The 17,421-nt window shown below is 36.3% G+C and overlaps 1 protein-coding gene across 9 annotated transcripts in view; it reads left to right on the top strand.

Annotated features, from left to right (window-relative positions):
• CNKSR2 (connector enhancer of kinase suppressor of Ras 2) overlaps positions 1-17,421 on the top strand; it is a 223,225-nt gene that overhangs the window by 93,919 nt on the left and 111,885 nt on the right. For 6 of the 9 annotated variants that reach the window (XM_080587949.1, XM_080587946.1, XM_080587947.1 and 3 more), the window contains 2 exons: positions 5,412-5,471; positions 10,955-11,023. The exons of 1 other annotated variant lie outside the window; for it this stretch is intronic. In XM_080587949.1, the coding sequence (XP_080444075.1) occupies positions 5,412-5,471; positions 10,955-11,023 (129 nt within the window). The remainder of the gene's footprint in view (positions 1-5,411; positions 5,472-10,954; positions 11,024-17,421) is intronic. 2 more of the 9 variants (XM_080587948.1, XM_080587945.1) reach the window with 1 other exon arrangement.

Below are 17,421 nucleotides of genomic sequence, written 5' to 3'. Positions count from 1 at the left end.
CCTGTAAATTTCTCACTCTTCTGCCAGCCCACTGCAGTAAACCTTTCTAAATCCTGGCTTCTGCTGTAATGAAGAAATTTTCCCCCTTTCTCTCAGACACCTCTTTTGGAGTTTTGTCCAATTTTAATCTTAGCTTTTCCTTTGTCTTGTGACTATTTTTTTCTTTTTCTTTTCTTTCTTTTTTTTTTTTTTTTTTACTCTCCTCATTTAAGTCTTTCTGTAGGGTTGTGTTAATACCCACTGACTGAAAAATGTTAAGACCAGTATTTTTGTAAACAAGAACATGTTTTGTGGGTCTGTTCCTGCTTGCTAGATAATCAGATAGAAAACCTCTTCCTCCTGTGTGCCTCTGTTTTCTACCCTCTGTCTGTCTTGTCTGTTTAAACTGGAAGTTCTTAAGATAGTGCTTTCTCTTTTAATATGTATTTGTGAACCAAGTGAACAGGGTCTTGTTTCTGACTGAGAAGTATCATATCATTGTAATGAAAAAATAATTGTATTTATTTTTGAAAAATGGAAAATACCCACTCTGCAGTATATAAGCCTTAGGAGGACACTATGATTCTTTGATACCGTGATGTTTTTTCCACTTTGTCCTTGCCTGTTTACCACCACTTCTCTTGCCTCTGTATCAAGCTGGCTCCTTTAGATTGTGAGCTCTCTGGAGCAGGAACCCAGGACTACGTATTTGCACCTCATGATGCATATTGTACCTTCCAGTTTTTACAGTGCCAGTTTTACTAACAAATCATCTTTGTCAGGTTGTCCTTGATACTTTGTACAAAAGATTTGGTTCTAGGCTACTGGTTTTTTTTTCTATTTATTTTTTTTAACTAATATTTTTCAGTTAATATATAGTGAATGTGATTCAGTGTGTTGGTTTAAGGAGTGAAGGTAGAGCTTGGAGCTTTGAATAGCATCATCAGGAACGCTTGGATGAATGTGAAGCTTGATAACTTCTGGACCTTCTTCCGGGATTCGTGCAACATTGGAGGCAGAAAATGGATTATTGTCAACTTTCTTCTACATTTTGGACCCACATGACAGTTCTGTGCTGGCTTTACCAGTCACTAAATAAAATCCTCTGTAAAGATGGAAAGACTTCAAGCAGAAAGGAAAAGGGCATGGTTGGCTGCTGACTCGGAAGATGTTTTTTCACCTAGCTTAAACAACATATTTAAAATGTCTCAGATTTAATATCTAAGAAGTGGAAGTAGATCAGGGAGAGAAAAAAAGAAAGAAGAAAAGGAAATGTAAAACGTGGTAAATATATGATAAACATATGATGGATGGAATTGAGAAAATGATTGGAGCTTTTACAGCATAAAACAGATAGAAGCACTACCAAGATGTTTTAATTAACATGCATAATTCCTTCACTATATTTGACTACTTTTTTTTTTGTGGAAACTTAAGTATCACTCAGAGGTAGATGTAAATGGTCAGACTAATACCTTAATGCAGAATGAGTATACAAATATTTTACAGGGATTGCAATGTCTTATTAAAAGTAGCTATTGCTCATCAAAAAAAGCTAAATAATCTGGTAAGGAATTTTATAGGGTGTAATGTGGAGAAACTCTTATGTACTGGGTAAAGATGGAATGCAACATCATGGGTGAGTCTTGGTATTTCTTTTTCTTTTCCTTCTTCTTTATCTGTAGTGTAGCCCATGTGACTGGCTACATACATGTTCTCCAGTGGGTATTGCTACAGAAAGAGAGACATCCTGCAGCAGTTGTGAAGTAAGGGTGAAAAAGGAGTTGTCAGACTAGAGAATTATTCTAAAAAGCCATAAAATTGATTAACGTGGTCAGCTTTGCAATCACCAGCATGCAAATCATAATAATTCCCCCCCCCCTTTTTTTTTTTGAGGACTTGATTAGAGTTTCATCTATATCACTAGGTAGAATTTAATTTTATGTGTTTTTCCGCTATTGATCTTATAGAAAGACACAAAACTGGCTAGCTTAAGTAGCATCTTTTGCCAGGGGACAGACTTAAAAATATTACCGTTTGAAATCAGTGAGTGTATTTAACAAAGAAGCAGAATACTGTATGCCTCTTCTTAGACAAAAAGCAGATTACTAAGTTATAGCTGCCCTTTTTCCTTGGAAAGTTTTTCTTCAACAGTACCTTTCTACTTATTCATATTTTTTTACTATAGAACAGAATATCAGAGAACTGTGGTACAGAGGAATTTCAATTTCTCCTGTTTATATTTTCATTTAATGCTATTTCATGTATATGATGGATATAGTTGTCATATAGTGAACCTAGTCAGTTCTGTGATAGGATTTCAAGTTCAAGCTATTCACCTAGCTTGCTAGATTCAGAAATGCAAAGGTGAATATGCTTGAACATTAGACTGATTGTTCTTGGTTCCTCTTTTCCTGCTGAAGTGAACATAAAATGAGCCTGTCACAAGAAAAAGTACTCATAAAATACAAGTTGTAGATAGAGCACAACATGGCAGCTACTTAAAGGGGCACTGCTGAATGCCTAGCCTAGCTAGAAAGTATTTTCCAGGAATCTAGTGTACTACCATTCCTAATAATTTTCCTTTGTTACTTGGCTTGAAATACTGGAGAAGCTGAGGAAGAAATGTGAACAGGGTTTTGAGAACTGCATGGACCTTGCTCATCTTAGTCCTATCTGAGCTCTAAGGCTAAGTTGAAGAGACACTCAAGTTTACTTTTGAGCTGTTTTGCAATTTTGGAGCACATTCATGGCTAAAGAGGCAAGTGCAACTTTGGGAGACTGCATCAAGATGTTGTCACAATGAAAGAGTAAAAATTCAATACGTATGTGATAAAATGGAATTAGTATCTTCTTGTATTTTCCATCCAACATTGCGTAAATTATTTTAAACGTATATCAGATCCTGTTCTTGCACTTTTTTTAAATGTCCAAGGTCTCTTTTCTAACCCTTAAGTCAATAATGTTTCAAACCAATCAATGCACTTTATTTTGGTGTAAATTTAAACTTCTGCTCATAACTAATCAGAACAATCTGTGATGTAATGAAGCATGAGTTACTTGGTCTTTAATCTAGACTTTTTTTTTCTTGATTCCCGGGGTGGTTACTGTATGGTTATTCTAGTCATATTAAGTGCATTATCTTTCCTTTTCTTTGACCTAAGAGATTCTTATAAATCATAGGGACTTTGGCATTATATTTTGATATTTAAGACGTGTATCTGCCAATTTGGTTTAGTACAAAGGAACAGCACACACTAATCTCCCGTGTTCTTGATCGCTAAATGTAGTGTTGATATTGTGCAGCCACAAGGCGGCAGTGAGGGGAAAATTTGTAAATGTTTGTGGTATTCTTATTTTCATTTCAGGTGAAACAGCATACCCTAAAACATTCTCTTCTTTATATACCATTTATGATATATAACTCACAACAAGCAGTGGAGGAATGCGTGTGCAGGGATAGCTCATCTTTCTGTTGCATTTTTATTTGGAAATGGCAAAATGTTACATCTCTCCATTTAACAATTGCTTTATAAACAAAATGATGTTGGCTCTTACAAAACTTAAACTTTCTGTGTAGTATCAGTGTAGCATTTGTTAATTTTGTGTGCAAAATCTTGATTTTGGCTTTCAAAGATTTTTTTTCTTCAGAAATTTTCTCTTCTTTTGCATCTGGAAATTGTTTTAAATTTCTAGAAAAGACTAGATTGGATGCAAACTGTACTCCACAATAGTATATTTGGATGATATTACCATCCTTCAGAATAATGCTTTGCACAGAACTAAACACTGAATAACTATTAAGTAACTATTTTTTCTACGCTTTCTCCCTTACATTTAAGTTGGAAACAGTAGCCCATTGTCAATAAAAACAAAGTTGTGACTTTCTTCAGAAAGTATTCTATGTGGACCTGACTCATAATTCCTGCCACCACGAAATCACTGTGGTTTCATCTCTTGCCATGTTGCAGGGTGTGTGTCAGGTCACTTAGATCTAAACAGTAAGAGAAATTTATGCCATGGTTTTTGTTGGTTTCAGGTAGTTATTAGGTGCCAAAAAAAAAGATATTAATGTGTCTCAGCCTCTTGTGTGGCTCATTATTCTGTCTGTAAAATGTGTATATATTAGTGTTTCCCTACCTCACAGGGGTGTTGTGAGGATAAATGTACAAGAAATTGCCATTCTATATTTGAGGCAACTGAGCCAAGCAGGAAACTGTATTCATAGAGCCAATCAATGGAAAAATTGTTTAAGGTGGATAGAGGAGCTGGAAGTGGAAGGATAATGTTAGGGGGTTCCTATCTGTGTAAGAATGAGTAAATCCTTGCTTTGTGCTCTTCAAGCTGTGGCAGCCCAACATGACAACTGGATTTGATGCCATTACTGCTGCGTGCTATGCAGGACAAAATAGAAGCCTAGTTTTGAGCCCCCTTTCCTAGGAAACTCATGAACTCTCCCCACTACCAAAATGTCAGAGTTGTGGTCCCAAATTAGATTAGTGCAACTAGGTAAGTCTTCTTTGCCTCTTTACTGTACTTCACTAGTTCCTCAGCTAGAAACAGACTTTTTTGTAACACTCTGATTAAAATGAGAAAAAGCAGGTAATGTTAGTCAAGATAATTAAGAGAATGTTTACTCAAGTTTCATTATTTACCTGCTTTCTATGAACTGAATGGAGGAAAGGAGATTCCTCAGAAGTTGCTTGAATGTGCAGTATGTATCAATTATCTCTCTTTTTTTCCTTCTTTCTGTACCTTAGTGGTTGCTATAAAATGTGTGTTTTGACTTGATGAAAAAACAGATTTAAGGTACCGAAGTTTTGTCCCCCCTTTTCCACATTTTTTGAAAGAAGTTGCAGATCTAACAAAGTTGATGTTTAAGTTGTCATAATTGAGTTTTATAACTGAGCTGTTCACTGAGATGAGTGAGGCAGTCAGAAAGTCTTTGGGCCATTTTGCAGGCATGCTTCAGAGCATTGGTAATCAGTTTGGATGGCATGTCTCTACCAGAGATTCCAGGTCTTTTAAAGCCTTCTGTTTCTTCCAAAACAAAATGGAAGTATTGATCATCCTAAGGCAATTCATAATTTTTTTTTCCTGTTTGTTTTAATCAGATGCTACTGTTGTTATATTTGTAGTTGAGGTAGTATATAAGAAAACTGGGAAGCATTTGTGGAGATGGCTATGGTAAAAGTTTTAGGTTACTATTGCTAATTACGGCCAGAATTGTTTGGTCTGTTCTTCTCTAGGTATGTCAAAGAGCACTGTTCTATCCAGATACAAGTTCCTCATGACATATATTGAAAGTCTGCAAAATCTGGGGAAAAAACAAAGAAAACATGCTTTTCTTTTAGAGATATGCAAGTTATGTTTGGATGGTGATCGTTTGTGAAACACTTTAAAAATTCTTTCCCATGATGTCTTTTTCTTAGGGTATGTACATTAAATCAACATATGATGGTCTCCATGTAATTACTGGAACAACAGAAAATGTAAGTATTGTTAATACTGTATGTTCAGGCCTGGAAGCCTTTTTGACCTTACCTGTGGTTTATGCTTTCCCTTTGCTACAGACTACGTTTTGCTTGCAAAAGTGTGCTAGTTGGCTGTTGAGGACCAATAGCATGTTGGACGGCAGAAACGCTTGTGCTTGTTTATTTCAGAATTGAAACAGTTGTTCCCAGTTGAGAGCTAGGAGAATCAGTTTTGATTTGTTCTTGCTAGACACCTAAAATGATTCAATTGATCAAGATAGGAGGTAGCTATCTTGGAGTTACCTTGCTCTACGAATAAAAGATAAATCTTGGTTACGTGTAGACTGACAAAGTGGAGTTTGCAGCAGTGTTAGAAAAACAGCTTTTATATTTGCCATCTATTGAGCTTTATTTTGTAATAAATAAGTGCATGAAAATGAGGACATCCCTTCACGTTGACAAGTAAGCATATGTTTCTGCATGAACTGAGCAATGCCTTTAGAAAGGAACACTTATTACTGTTGTACTAATTCTCATTGAAAGTATTGAACAGCAAGCAAACCATGATAGACCACTTTTCAACAACCTTTGAAATACAACCTCCTTTCCTTGTACACCATATGCAGAGAACTGTCTGTATGTTAGGAAATGAGCAAGATGATCAATTTGGGAGAGAAAGTCTCTCTTCTATCCATAATTTTCAATGAACACAGAACAACCCACTGAACAATACTGAACCATTTCATAATGGCTTAGGCAATTCCTTTTGAAGATTTTGATGTCACTTTCCTAAGATGAAGCTGTCAGAAATGTTTGTTTTATTCTGCTACTATGTCATACTGTGCAAAGTACAAACTACCTACATGGTTATTTACAGCTGCTGCATCTAATCTGCAGTGAGGTTCTGTTAACCTCTCAGTAAAATGGGAATACTGTTTTTGTCCCTTCATAGGAATTGCAGTCTGATAATCTTTCTTCTTTCTTTTTTCTTTTGCTGCGGGCAGGTTATCCGTGTGTTATACACAATAGATGATATCTGTTGCAGAACTTCTCTTCTGTCTCAGAATGCTGCCTTTCTCAGAATAAGGAAAGCGTAAGGAATTTCACCCTTGAAATCAAAATCTTAGGGAGCCTACAGCTCAAAATACCTTGAGTAAAATTAGCAAAACTAAACAAAGACAACAGAACCATTGTTGAGCCAACTGTAGAAAACATATGAAAGAAGATGTTTTTTACAGTTGAATTTCTCTCAGATTGTAAAAGGAACCATTTCTCTCCATGAATTACTAATATTGGATTTAATTTCCCAGGGGCGAAGATAAAAATAAAATCTTAATGCATTCCCTCAAAATGCTTATCTTTTGTGATTCATGAATATAATTTAAACCCATGTCAGGAAGCTTCAGTCATGATGACTTTTCTGCTTTTGTTACTGATGTTTTCAGTCACTGTAACAGCCTTAAGGTTCTCACAGCAGACTGAGGAACTGCAGTCTGCTGTCTAGGGAAAATCCTATTGTGTGCTAAAATATTTGTGAAAATGAGTAGCGCTTTAGAGAAAGTAAGGTGTCTTCTGGATTTAAACACACAGTAGCTAGCCATTTCCTTTGATAAATGCGAAGAGAAACATCTAAGCAGCATGGTCAGAGTAAGGTCATGATGGTGCAGATGTGATCTGACCCATTGATGATGTCATGTTTACCATTTATGGGACAGCTAAACTTCTAGGAAACAGCAAGAATTCAGATTATCTTCCCTTTAAACAAAAGTTTATAGCCTTTTTCTTTCCAGTTCTGCTCCAGAAGTGAAGAAATTGGCACAACTTTTTATCTGACACCTTCCTGAGAGGTCACAGAGAAGCACTTGTCTTTTTAATAAACACAGTAGCATAGCAATGCTAGACGCCTAATTTAACATAATATTTTAATCCACAGTTCTGCTTTATCTGTTGGCAATTTGAAGTGCTTTGGCTAGCTCCAAAACCTATTAGTCTTCATCTTGTAGTTTGGTATTAGGAGCCATCTTTCCCAACGCATCAGCTCTGGAGTTCAGATTAGCTGAGCATTGAACTTTGAAGTGTGAGAGAGCAGGTTTCATCACAGGTCACTTCCCTGGAAGATCTTCTCTCTGGTGGTTCTGTAGCATTAGAGGAACTTGAGCTTTCTGTTTCATGTCTTCCCTCTCTTGCTTGAAAGCAATAATTATAAAGGATGCATTGTTCCAGCAGGAGATTACAGCTTTCTTATTGAGTAGCCCTTCTAGACCATGTTGGAGAGAGGCTTTTCATTCACAAAACAAATGTATTCTTCAGATAAGGTCATTTTGTAATTTGGTTTTCCAAATGAAAAAGGTATTTTCTGAGTAATGTCTTGGGCTGCATCTACAGCAGGACTGTAACTTTGAAGGAATTGTTCCCAGTGTTCCCACTTACCTGCAAACTCAACCAGTGCACAGTATCCTTAGAGCTCAGCGAGGAGAGACCTCAGAAGAAATAATACCTAAATCTGTACATGCAGATTTATATGCATGCATTTATATGCTCCATCCCTTAATGAGGGCAGGGTGGTATAAAATGGTCTTTCAGACAGTTTGGGAATACTGAGAAAATGGGACAGAGACAACGTTTAACCTAAAGGACAAAACTAAATCTATTCTGAAGAATAAATTTTGAACACATTTTGTTTACCTTGTACAATATGAATGTGTGAACCTCAGCAACAGGTACTTCCATCTGTTGTTAAAAGTCTCCTTTAATTACCCCTCAAATTACCAGCTAATTAAGATACAGACATGACATGACTTTGTTCATAAAATCATAGAATGGCCTCAGTTGGAAGGACCTCAAGGATCATCTAGTTCCAACCCCCCTGCTATAGACAGGGACACCACCCACAAGATCAGGTTGCTCAGGGCCTCGTCTAACCTGGTCTTGAACACCTCCAGGGATGGGGCATCCACAGCCTCTCTGGGCAACCTGTGCCAGTGCCTCACCGCCCTCTGAGTGAAAAACTTCCTTCTAACCTCTAATCTGATTCTCCACTCTTTTAGTTTAAAACCTTTTCCCCTTGTCCTATCATTATCTACCTGAGTAAAGAGTCCTTCTCCATCCTTTATATAAAACCCCTTTAAGTATTGAAAGGCTGCAATGAGGTCACCCTGGAGCCTTCTCTTCTATAGGCTGAACATTCCCAACTCTCTCAGCCTTTCTTCATAGGAGAGGTGCTCCAGCCCTCTGATCATTTTCATGGCCCTCCTTTGGACCCGCTCTAACAGCTCCATATCCTTCTCGTGCTGGGGGCCCCAGCCCTGGACGCAGCACTCCAAGTGGGGCCTCACGAGGGTTGAATAGAGGGGGACAGTCACCTTTCTCGACCTGCTTGTCACTCCTCTGGTGATGCAGCCCAGGATGCAGTTGGCCTCCTGGGATGCAAGTGCATACTGCTTGCTAATGTCGAGCTTTTCATCTATCAGAACGCTTTGTTCCTCCTAACAGAGCTTCACAAATGGATGTTTCGCTTAAAGATCATCGTATGCATCTGAAAAACAAAATAAAAATATATGAATTCTCTTCTCTTTTCCTTAAATAGCAATGATAAAATATATTTCTTAACAGAGAGGTCTGTATTCTTTACTTGTGTGGAAAAAAAACAACAGTAAGGAGTAAGAGTTGCAAACTCTTCACAAGACCACAGCCTTGAGACTGATTTTTACATCATCTTGCAGAGTATTCCAAGCATAATTTGAATTATTATTTTTTTTACGGTAAACTTTTCCAATTTGAAGATTCCCAGACCCTGTTTTACTTGGCAAAGTGCTACACAAAAATACCTGTTTTGTCAAGAAAAATTTAAGCTGCAAATGCTGACGTCTGTACAGGATAAAGTTTATATTGTAATAAAGACCCATTATGTTAAATGGTGGCAACATGGGATTCATGTGCATAGACATTTTGAAAGTCTTTGTTGTAACAACATCTGACTAAAATAGCAATGCTACGTAGCAAGACCATGAAGATTTTTAGAGAGATGAATGAGGAGATGTGAGTAGTGAAATGTCAGAAGGTAGATCACTGGAACATAATTAATAGTATTAAATTTTTCCCAAAGTCGTTCAGCCAACACCTCTAATGCTGAAATAGTGCCAAATAGTCAAGGCAGCTTTTCTTATCTAACTAAAATTACACTTTTACCAGCCCAGCTTGATTTAAGATGTTCTGAGCAATACCTCCTAGAACTGAGTCTTGAGTGATGCTTCTTTTAGACTTACATTTCTCTTGGATATCTTCCATTTAAACACTGTTCTTAGTTTAAGCCATGACGTATGTGGAATTGCACTGGAAAGTCATAGCACAGCTGTGGGACACGTATTTTTGAATGCGGTTATAGTACATAGGTTATCACAAAGAATCCACACTGCAGTCCTGGAGCATATTCTCAAGACTGCATGTTATCTCACCTGAAAATTAGTTTAATTCCGTCATTTCTGTAGAATTCATGGCAGCCTTTTGGAAAGCTGATCCTGAGCAACTTATTGATTTTTTTTCTTCAAACTGTCAGTCTCAGCTTCTAACTTTAAGTTGATTAAGTGACTTCGTGGAGTGGCAGCCACAGTACTGAGAGAGAAATCATAAATTGTCACTCTATGAAAAGCTTAAGGAACTTTTTCTCCTTTAAACATAGGTGTGTTTTGTTCCCCCCCCCATCCCCCCCCCCCCCCCCCCCGTAAAACAGCTGGTCAACTGTAAATATAGGTGACAGAAGAGGAGAAATTTTTTTGGTGTGTGCGTGGGGAGGGAGGGGGGGGGTGTTTTTTGAGGCAAAAACAAAGAACAAAACTACTTTGCTTTTTGAAAGTGTGACCTTAGTAGGATTGTGATGCTGATTGCAATACTTTTGCCCTAATAATGACCTAGAAACTAAGTTACCATGTAACTTGTATGATCTTCCTAGCCTAGTCCTCTCTTCTTCTGTAGTCTTTGAAGAACATTGATTTACTGAAGTTCTCTGGAACCAATTGAAATATTAGAAAATAACTAAAAAGGCAATGTTATGAATTTTGTTTATGAAGCAATTTCAAATGAGTCTTGGTAGGTTCAACATTCAGCCAAAGATGGTCTTAAGAGATGCAAGGTGGCTTAAAGCAGTCCTTTGCTGGAATGAAATTAAAAAGAAATCCTTAAGATTTGGTTACCCTTTCTAAATATATATATATATATGTGTGTGTGTGTGTATATATATATATATATATACACACACACACAAATATATATATATATACTCATATCGTTCTTAACAGTTTATTGTATTGTGTACCGTAGCACACATTATTTTTCTCCAACAACAATGAATTAATTTACTAAATATTTCTTTAATTCTTCATTTCACAGTGGAATGTAATTATCAGTCTAACCTGATTTACATACCTTAGCAATCATACTGCTGAAAGAGAGATGATGACCAGTAAGAACTGTATTCTTTATCATCTCTTTTATTTTAAATTCAGTCACCTGCAGATCGGTGCAAGAAAATCCATGCTGGGGATGAAGTGATTCAAGTTAACCACCAAACTGTGGTATGTATAACTATGTTCTGTGTCAATTGGAGATAGAGGTGTCATGGCACATCAGCATATGTAGAGAAGAAATGTGTAGAAAAATGTGTTGTTTATAAATCATTATTTTTTTTCTAACATCTACATTGTCCTATTCTCTTCTGATAACCCATAATTCTCAAGCTTTTAAATAAGCCCTGAGCATCTGAGTATCATTGGAGATATGAAGTCAGGTAAATAACAGCAGCCTGGGAGATATGTTAGGGTGTTTTCTGCTTACCTATGCTCTACTAATAAACAGTTGGTTTCAGCGTGATAGATGGATTGGGTTGAAGGCATGCAGGGAAGATGAAACTGTTGCACCCTTGTGGGTTTAAGATCAAGATTACTTCCTAGAAACTGGAAGTCTTGTTACTTTCTAAATCTAATGGAATATGTAGAACATGTTTTTCAAGAACAAAAGCAGTTAAAATTCTTATAATGTGCTGAGAGTGTTTAGCCTAACGTGAATACAGGTTTTTAAACTTGGAAAGTTAAGATGAGACAAATCTTTTAGATATGATAGGCAAGCACATCTAATACCATGCAAATTGCGCTCTCTGTGAGCAGATACATGGTAGTTCATGATGACTTATTTAGGATTGGTGAACTGTTAAAGTAAAGCTACTTTTTCTAAGAAAAGGTAAACAGAAAAGAGTAGACTGTCAGTATACAAAGCAACTATTCTTTTTCCAAAGCATAAGCTTTCTTAAGACTGTTGAAAGTCAATATGTAGTATTAATTACGTATGTCCTTACAAGCCATTTAAATGACAGAAAATGATCCTAGATTTCCATTATTAATGCAGCAATCATTTGATAAAAGTGTTTCATCATTCCCCATAGGGTTCCACTTATAGCTTTAGGCCATTGTACATCATGTCAACTCCTCTGCACAAATTAGTATAATATTTCAGCTTACCCTCCAGCTAAGTTTGATATCAAATATACTGTACATGTGTGGAATTTAACTGACAAGAAGCTATCTTTTGAGCTAGGCAATGTAAATTGATAAATTGAACCCAATCATTATGATTTTTTTCCCCATATGGATTCTTCATAAGTACTGTATCCCATAATTACTTACTTTTGTGGTTGAAGACTGATTTATTTTTTCTGCATTAAGAAAGCTTTTGATGCCAATTTAGTATGGCAAAAAGTTATAAAACACTGTTACCTAGGCTATCGAAATGTGTGTGCATCTGAAGAAGCCATCAACATGTGTTCTGTCCTTCTGATAGCTAGTTTTTCCAGCCAATTTTGATGATGCTATATGATGAAGTTTACTTGTCAATTTGAAGATTTTCAATCAACCAGGTATTAATTCTAGTTTTCTTGACACATCTATACTGCATTTATTTGATGGAAAGATCAGATTCTTACTCTTAACACTACTAATAAAAATGTTCTGACACACCTTAATATGAGCTTTCTTATGTAGTTAGATAGAATTTTGAATGTAGGATTTGGGTGTATTGGCTCTTGTATCAGTGAAACTATAAATTTTGAGAGGAAAAAATACAGGAAAAAAGAAGTTGGTTGTGGTGCTAGGAGAAAGGAACAAAGGAATTTTAGACAATCTTAATTTTATTTTTCAGCAGTAGCATTTGGTGTAAAGGATACGTATAGAAATAAATTATACATTTGCATATTTTCTTGCTTTGTTGTATCAAAAATCTAATTTAAATAATTTGCATACTTGATACTATATCATCTTTGTATTTTAGTGTTCCATTTCCACAGTGAAGTCAGCTAACATTTTCTTAGAAACTTAATAGCACCTTCCATATTACCTTTACAAAAGTACTCTGCATTCTCTTTCCAATTTATAGAGCCTAAATATTCAACCTTTTCTACAAGTATTGCAGCACTTTTTAATTTTTTTCATCAACTTATTTCTTTTGGCAAGGGTCTTAGTCAGCTCTTTTGTACTCTGGCCCCTATCATGAGGAATTTACTGTCCAATTCTAGGAATCTATTTTTCTGGGAAGAAATTTAAGTATTCTTACTTAAAGTGATTCTTGCTTTGGAGATAAAGATTCTGAAGCTGTTTCTTTATACCTCTTCTGTTTATTAAATTATTTTTTCGCATTTCATACACTGCTCAGCAGTTGAAATCATAGGATCTGTTTTTCAGTTTGCTTCTTATAACTTATCATTCACTATCACTTATAGAGTTTATAGAAATAACTATGGCTAAATCTTATAAAGATTTAACTCTAAAACTGTAAAGGAGTATTGTTCACATGTAACTGTTATTTGGGTCATCTGTTGTAAGTGGAGAATCAAACTAAAAAAAAAAATCTTAAAATCATATTTTAAAGTACTCTTTTTCCATATTCAGTTATTTCAGTGTATTCTGTCTGTCAAAATTAAGTTAATACCTGGATTTTGATGCTATATATTTCAAAGAATGAATATAGGAAAGAAACTCCCATGTAATTATTTTAAAAATCCAACTTGTTTACTAACACTTTTTACCAGAATCACATTTTGATCATGAAAAGTTTGAAATTAGGAGAATAATTAAGTGACTTAAATTGATTGTTAGTATAGAAGTCCTAATACTGGATGTCAAATAATTTTTAATTATTGATTGACAACCTCTCTTTGCTTACGGTGGTGCTGTATAGTCATGTTATTTCATCTGGCAGTGAAATCAAAGGGTTTCAAATGATTGCCTTGATCTTATGCTATGTTAGTAGAAAACACGTAACAGGATGTATTCCACTTGTTGCTGGCAGGAAGTCTGGAATGTAAAAATCTTGTGAATTTTTTTTTAAATAAATATAATGCAATAAAACTAAAGTAAGTTAAAAGATAATGTCCAGAAAAATGTTCCTTTTAAGTTGTGGTTTATTGATGTTAGATAGCTATGTGAATCTTCTGTCAGTTTTGTCTTAAAGATGAGGTGTGGGGTTTTTGTTTGTTTGGTTGGTTTTTTTAAGTAGCTATGTAACTAGAGGCATGACTCCCCCTTTAGAATTCTAAGGTTTTAGGCCCTCCATTCCCTTAAACTTCCAGGCAAATTACATCCTTAATCTCCTCTAAAAGTCTGCCTGCCCAAAACAGTTCCAATGTAAACAAACAAAAAAAAAAAGGGTGATAATGAATTTGCACTGTATTTCAGTGCTCATGTTTCTTCCCATACATAATTCAGGAGTGTATTTTGCCTCAAGATAGTATTCCTTTTAGCCAACTGAAGGTGCAGGAGAAATATTATTGTGCACATGAGTTTTTACTGTTTGCAGTATTCTTTCTGGTTGCATCAGTGCTGAAACTGTGGAGAAAATACTCAGAGCAGAAGTGAGGTATACACTGAGGAAGCAGGATTCTTGAAAAGCAGGTTGTTGTTGTGTAATCTCCTGTGAATAGTTTGTTTTGGAGGAATTTTTGGCACACTGCATACATTTCTAATACAAGTATGGTATGACATGGATTTCATACACGTATGATATGACGTGATAGACATGGATTTCCACAATTTGTGTCTGTTAGCTAAAACTCATTAGAGCATATATGTCTAGATAATGAAAAAAAAATGGTTTAGTTTGGTGAATATTTTAGGTGAATATAAACAGTTATTGATCTATTTCATGTAGAAGCTGGTATGTTTTACATGTATTGTGTTTTTGGATTCCTGTAGGTAACACCTAACTTCTGTATGCCATATTCCTTAACGTGGAAACACCTTTGGTCTCTTGTGAGCTAAGCCAGGTCCACAGAAGTTAGTTGCCTTTTTTTTATTGTTGTTATTTTTATTTACAGTACAAAAACTATGAGGAGGTGTTGCTAAAATTAATCTGAGACACAGTGTATATATTTACCTTTCATTTCTGTAAAGTCACAAATTTAGGAAGGGCATGATGCCTTTCTGGATCTTATTCTAACTTAATTCTTGCTTAGAAAAAGAAAGGAAGAGGTTTTTAAGATTCATTGTGCAATGAGTGAGAATTCAAATTCCACTGGATCTCTCAGGCTTTGTGGGGAGCTGGCAAATTCCAGCTGATGGGGAACACTGAACTTGAGGTGCATATTAAACCCTGGAGTGCAGGCATCTGAAATTGAGTTTGCTGTAGATATCTTTTCATTTTGGGAGAAAGAAACCAAAAATATATATATTGGAATTTTACAAAAATATTGGAGATATTTCTTTTTGTTCTGGTTTTCTGCATTGTTTTGTTAAGATCTGGGATGGATTTTTCTGAATATGGATATTCAGGTAAGGCCTGAATAAGGTAAGGCCCTATTCGATTGGTTTTGAAGAAAACTGTGTCTAAAAGTCAAAAAAGTAAAAAATTATAAAAGTTCAAAAGAAATATGCCTTATCTTCAGCTCCCTTCTGTTGCTCTTAAAAGCCATGTGCTTTTAAGGAAGGTGAGCTAAAATAATATCTCCTGGATCATGATTTTAATCCTTTCCAAATCCTTGGGCTTCCTCTGTTTATAGTGATTTAATAAATGTTAACAGGAATACTCGATTTTAAGGGTAGGTGGGATTTACAGCTAAAAGCCTTTTAAGTACACTTAGATATGTCAATGACAGTCTTCATGGAAGTAATCTAATTCTCTGCAGGGCCCTGTCCTTGGCTCTCTGTAGTTTGTCAGGATATGAGGACCATACTGTGACTTTGGCAAACGTAATATATCCTCCAAATTCTCTCTCAAAGTTTCAGTTCAATTCTTTATTCTTACTTCACAGTCTCCATAACTATTGCATAATACTGATAAAGGAACTAAATCATCATGTTCCTCTCAAATGGAAAAATCTTTTTTGCAAATTTGCAGTTCACCTTAATATGGAATTTACACTGAGATTATGTGATGTTATTTATGATGTCTTTTTTTTTACATAGTTTTGTTTTTTTAACATAGATATGCAAATACACACAGAAATGTTTTAGTTTGTCCCATATCTCAGAGAAGTATGATATTGCAGAAATGGAATGTATGAGGGAAGATGATCTTTTGTTTTCTCATGGTGAGTGCAAATGTTTTTACATGAGTGTAAATGAGAAAGAGATACAACTTGACAAATTTGACAAATGCAGATGAATTATGTTGGTTTTCCAAGAAATACTCTCCAGGGAGAAAAGAAAGGATGCTCAGGTGTTCTGAAGAGGAGGTAGGAGTGAAAATCTTTTAAGGAGTTAGGAAAGTGCGTGTGTGTATGTAGATAGATTTCATTTTAGTTTTCAGCAAACAGTTTTTCAAATGAAGTAGATATTTGGGAAAATAAAATTGGTGCAGGTGATCGGCAGCAGCTCCATGAATAAAGCATCTCTTCTTTGAGAACTTCCCCATGCTTGTTCTGAAATTGGTGGATTGGAGCAGTGAGGGCTTTCCTGTCAGTTCAGCAGCACAAATGCTGGATGCCCCTGTCCAGCAAATCCATCTTCAATTTGTCCCTGGGGCTTGTTCGAAGCTAATGTCTGAGACACTTTGAGTGCATACTACTTTGAGTGCAGGCTCATTTTTATGTACGTAGCGTGCTGTGTCACTGTGGGCATCCACTTGCACTTCTGACTCTGGCATGACAAATCAGCTAACAAACAAGTCACAGTCACATCTGTTAGACAGAGCACTGTAAGCTTGGCCGGCCCACGCTGCTTCATGTTTCTGCCAAACTTTAAATAATTTCCCTTTGTTCTTTCCACATGAAATTTTATGCTTAACTGCACACCTGTGCCACCAGCCAGTGCAATTAGTTCAGTTGCAGCAGAAAGCCACACTCTGCTGCCTTTCAGCAGCTACCTGTCTCCTAGACGATAACAAAGCTGAACTATGTGAGCACTTCTGCCTTACTTAAAAGTCAAACTGCCTAGTTTAGCTGAAAGCCTTAAAACTGTGCCCTGAAATGGAAAGGGAACACCGGCAGAGTTAGTCTTAAGCATTGTGGAAATTGCTCCTTACTGCTTCAGGCTTTGTGAGTGACAAGTTTGATCCTGCGACCTGGGCACCAACATCCCACTTTGTGTGCTCTTAGATCTGTGCTCCAGAGTACCTGGTCGGTACCCTCTGCCATGTAGTCATAACACATGAAGAATGTATGCTGGGCATGTTAGGCATCATCTATGGGACCAGGATGCTTTTGATTTAGCTGTGTAGCATTCCAGCTGCAAGAAGCTGAAATTACTTGGATTACTAGAGGAGGTTTTTGAGGAAGTAATAGAAGAAATTGGTGCAATGAGAGATGTCTGTCCTCACACAGGACTGGGACATGGTTCAGTGCCAATGCGTGGTGTTTATAGAAGTTTTCTTTGCCAGATGAATTGCAGTCATGGACAACTGTAACCATTTGCTGCATCCCAGAGCTCACTTGAAAACATAGCTTTCTTTCTGTCCTGGCTGTACCCCAGATTGGACTGTATTATCAGCGAGA

The sequence above is a fragment of the Anser brachyrhynchus genome (genome assembly GCF_964034855.1).
Source record: "Anser brachyrhynchus genome assembly, chromosome: 1".
In the NCBI taxonomy this organism is placed as follows: domain Eukaryota; kingdom Metazoa; phylum Chordata; class Aves; order Anseriformes; family Anatidae; genus Anser; species Anser brachyrhynchus.
This window is presented reverse-complemented; position numbering and strand designations above follow the sequence as displayed.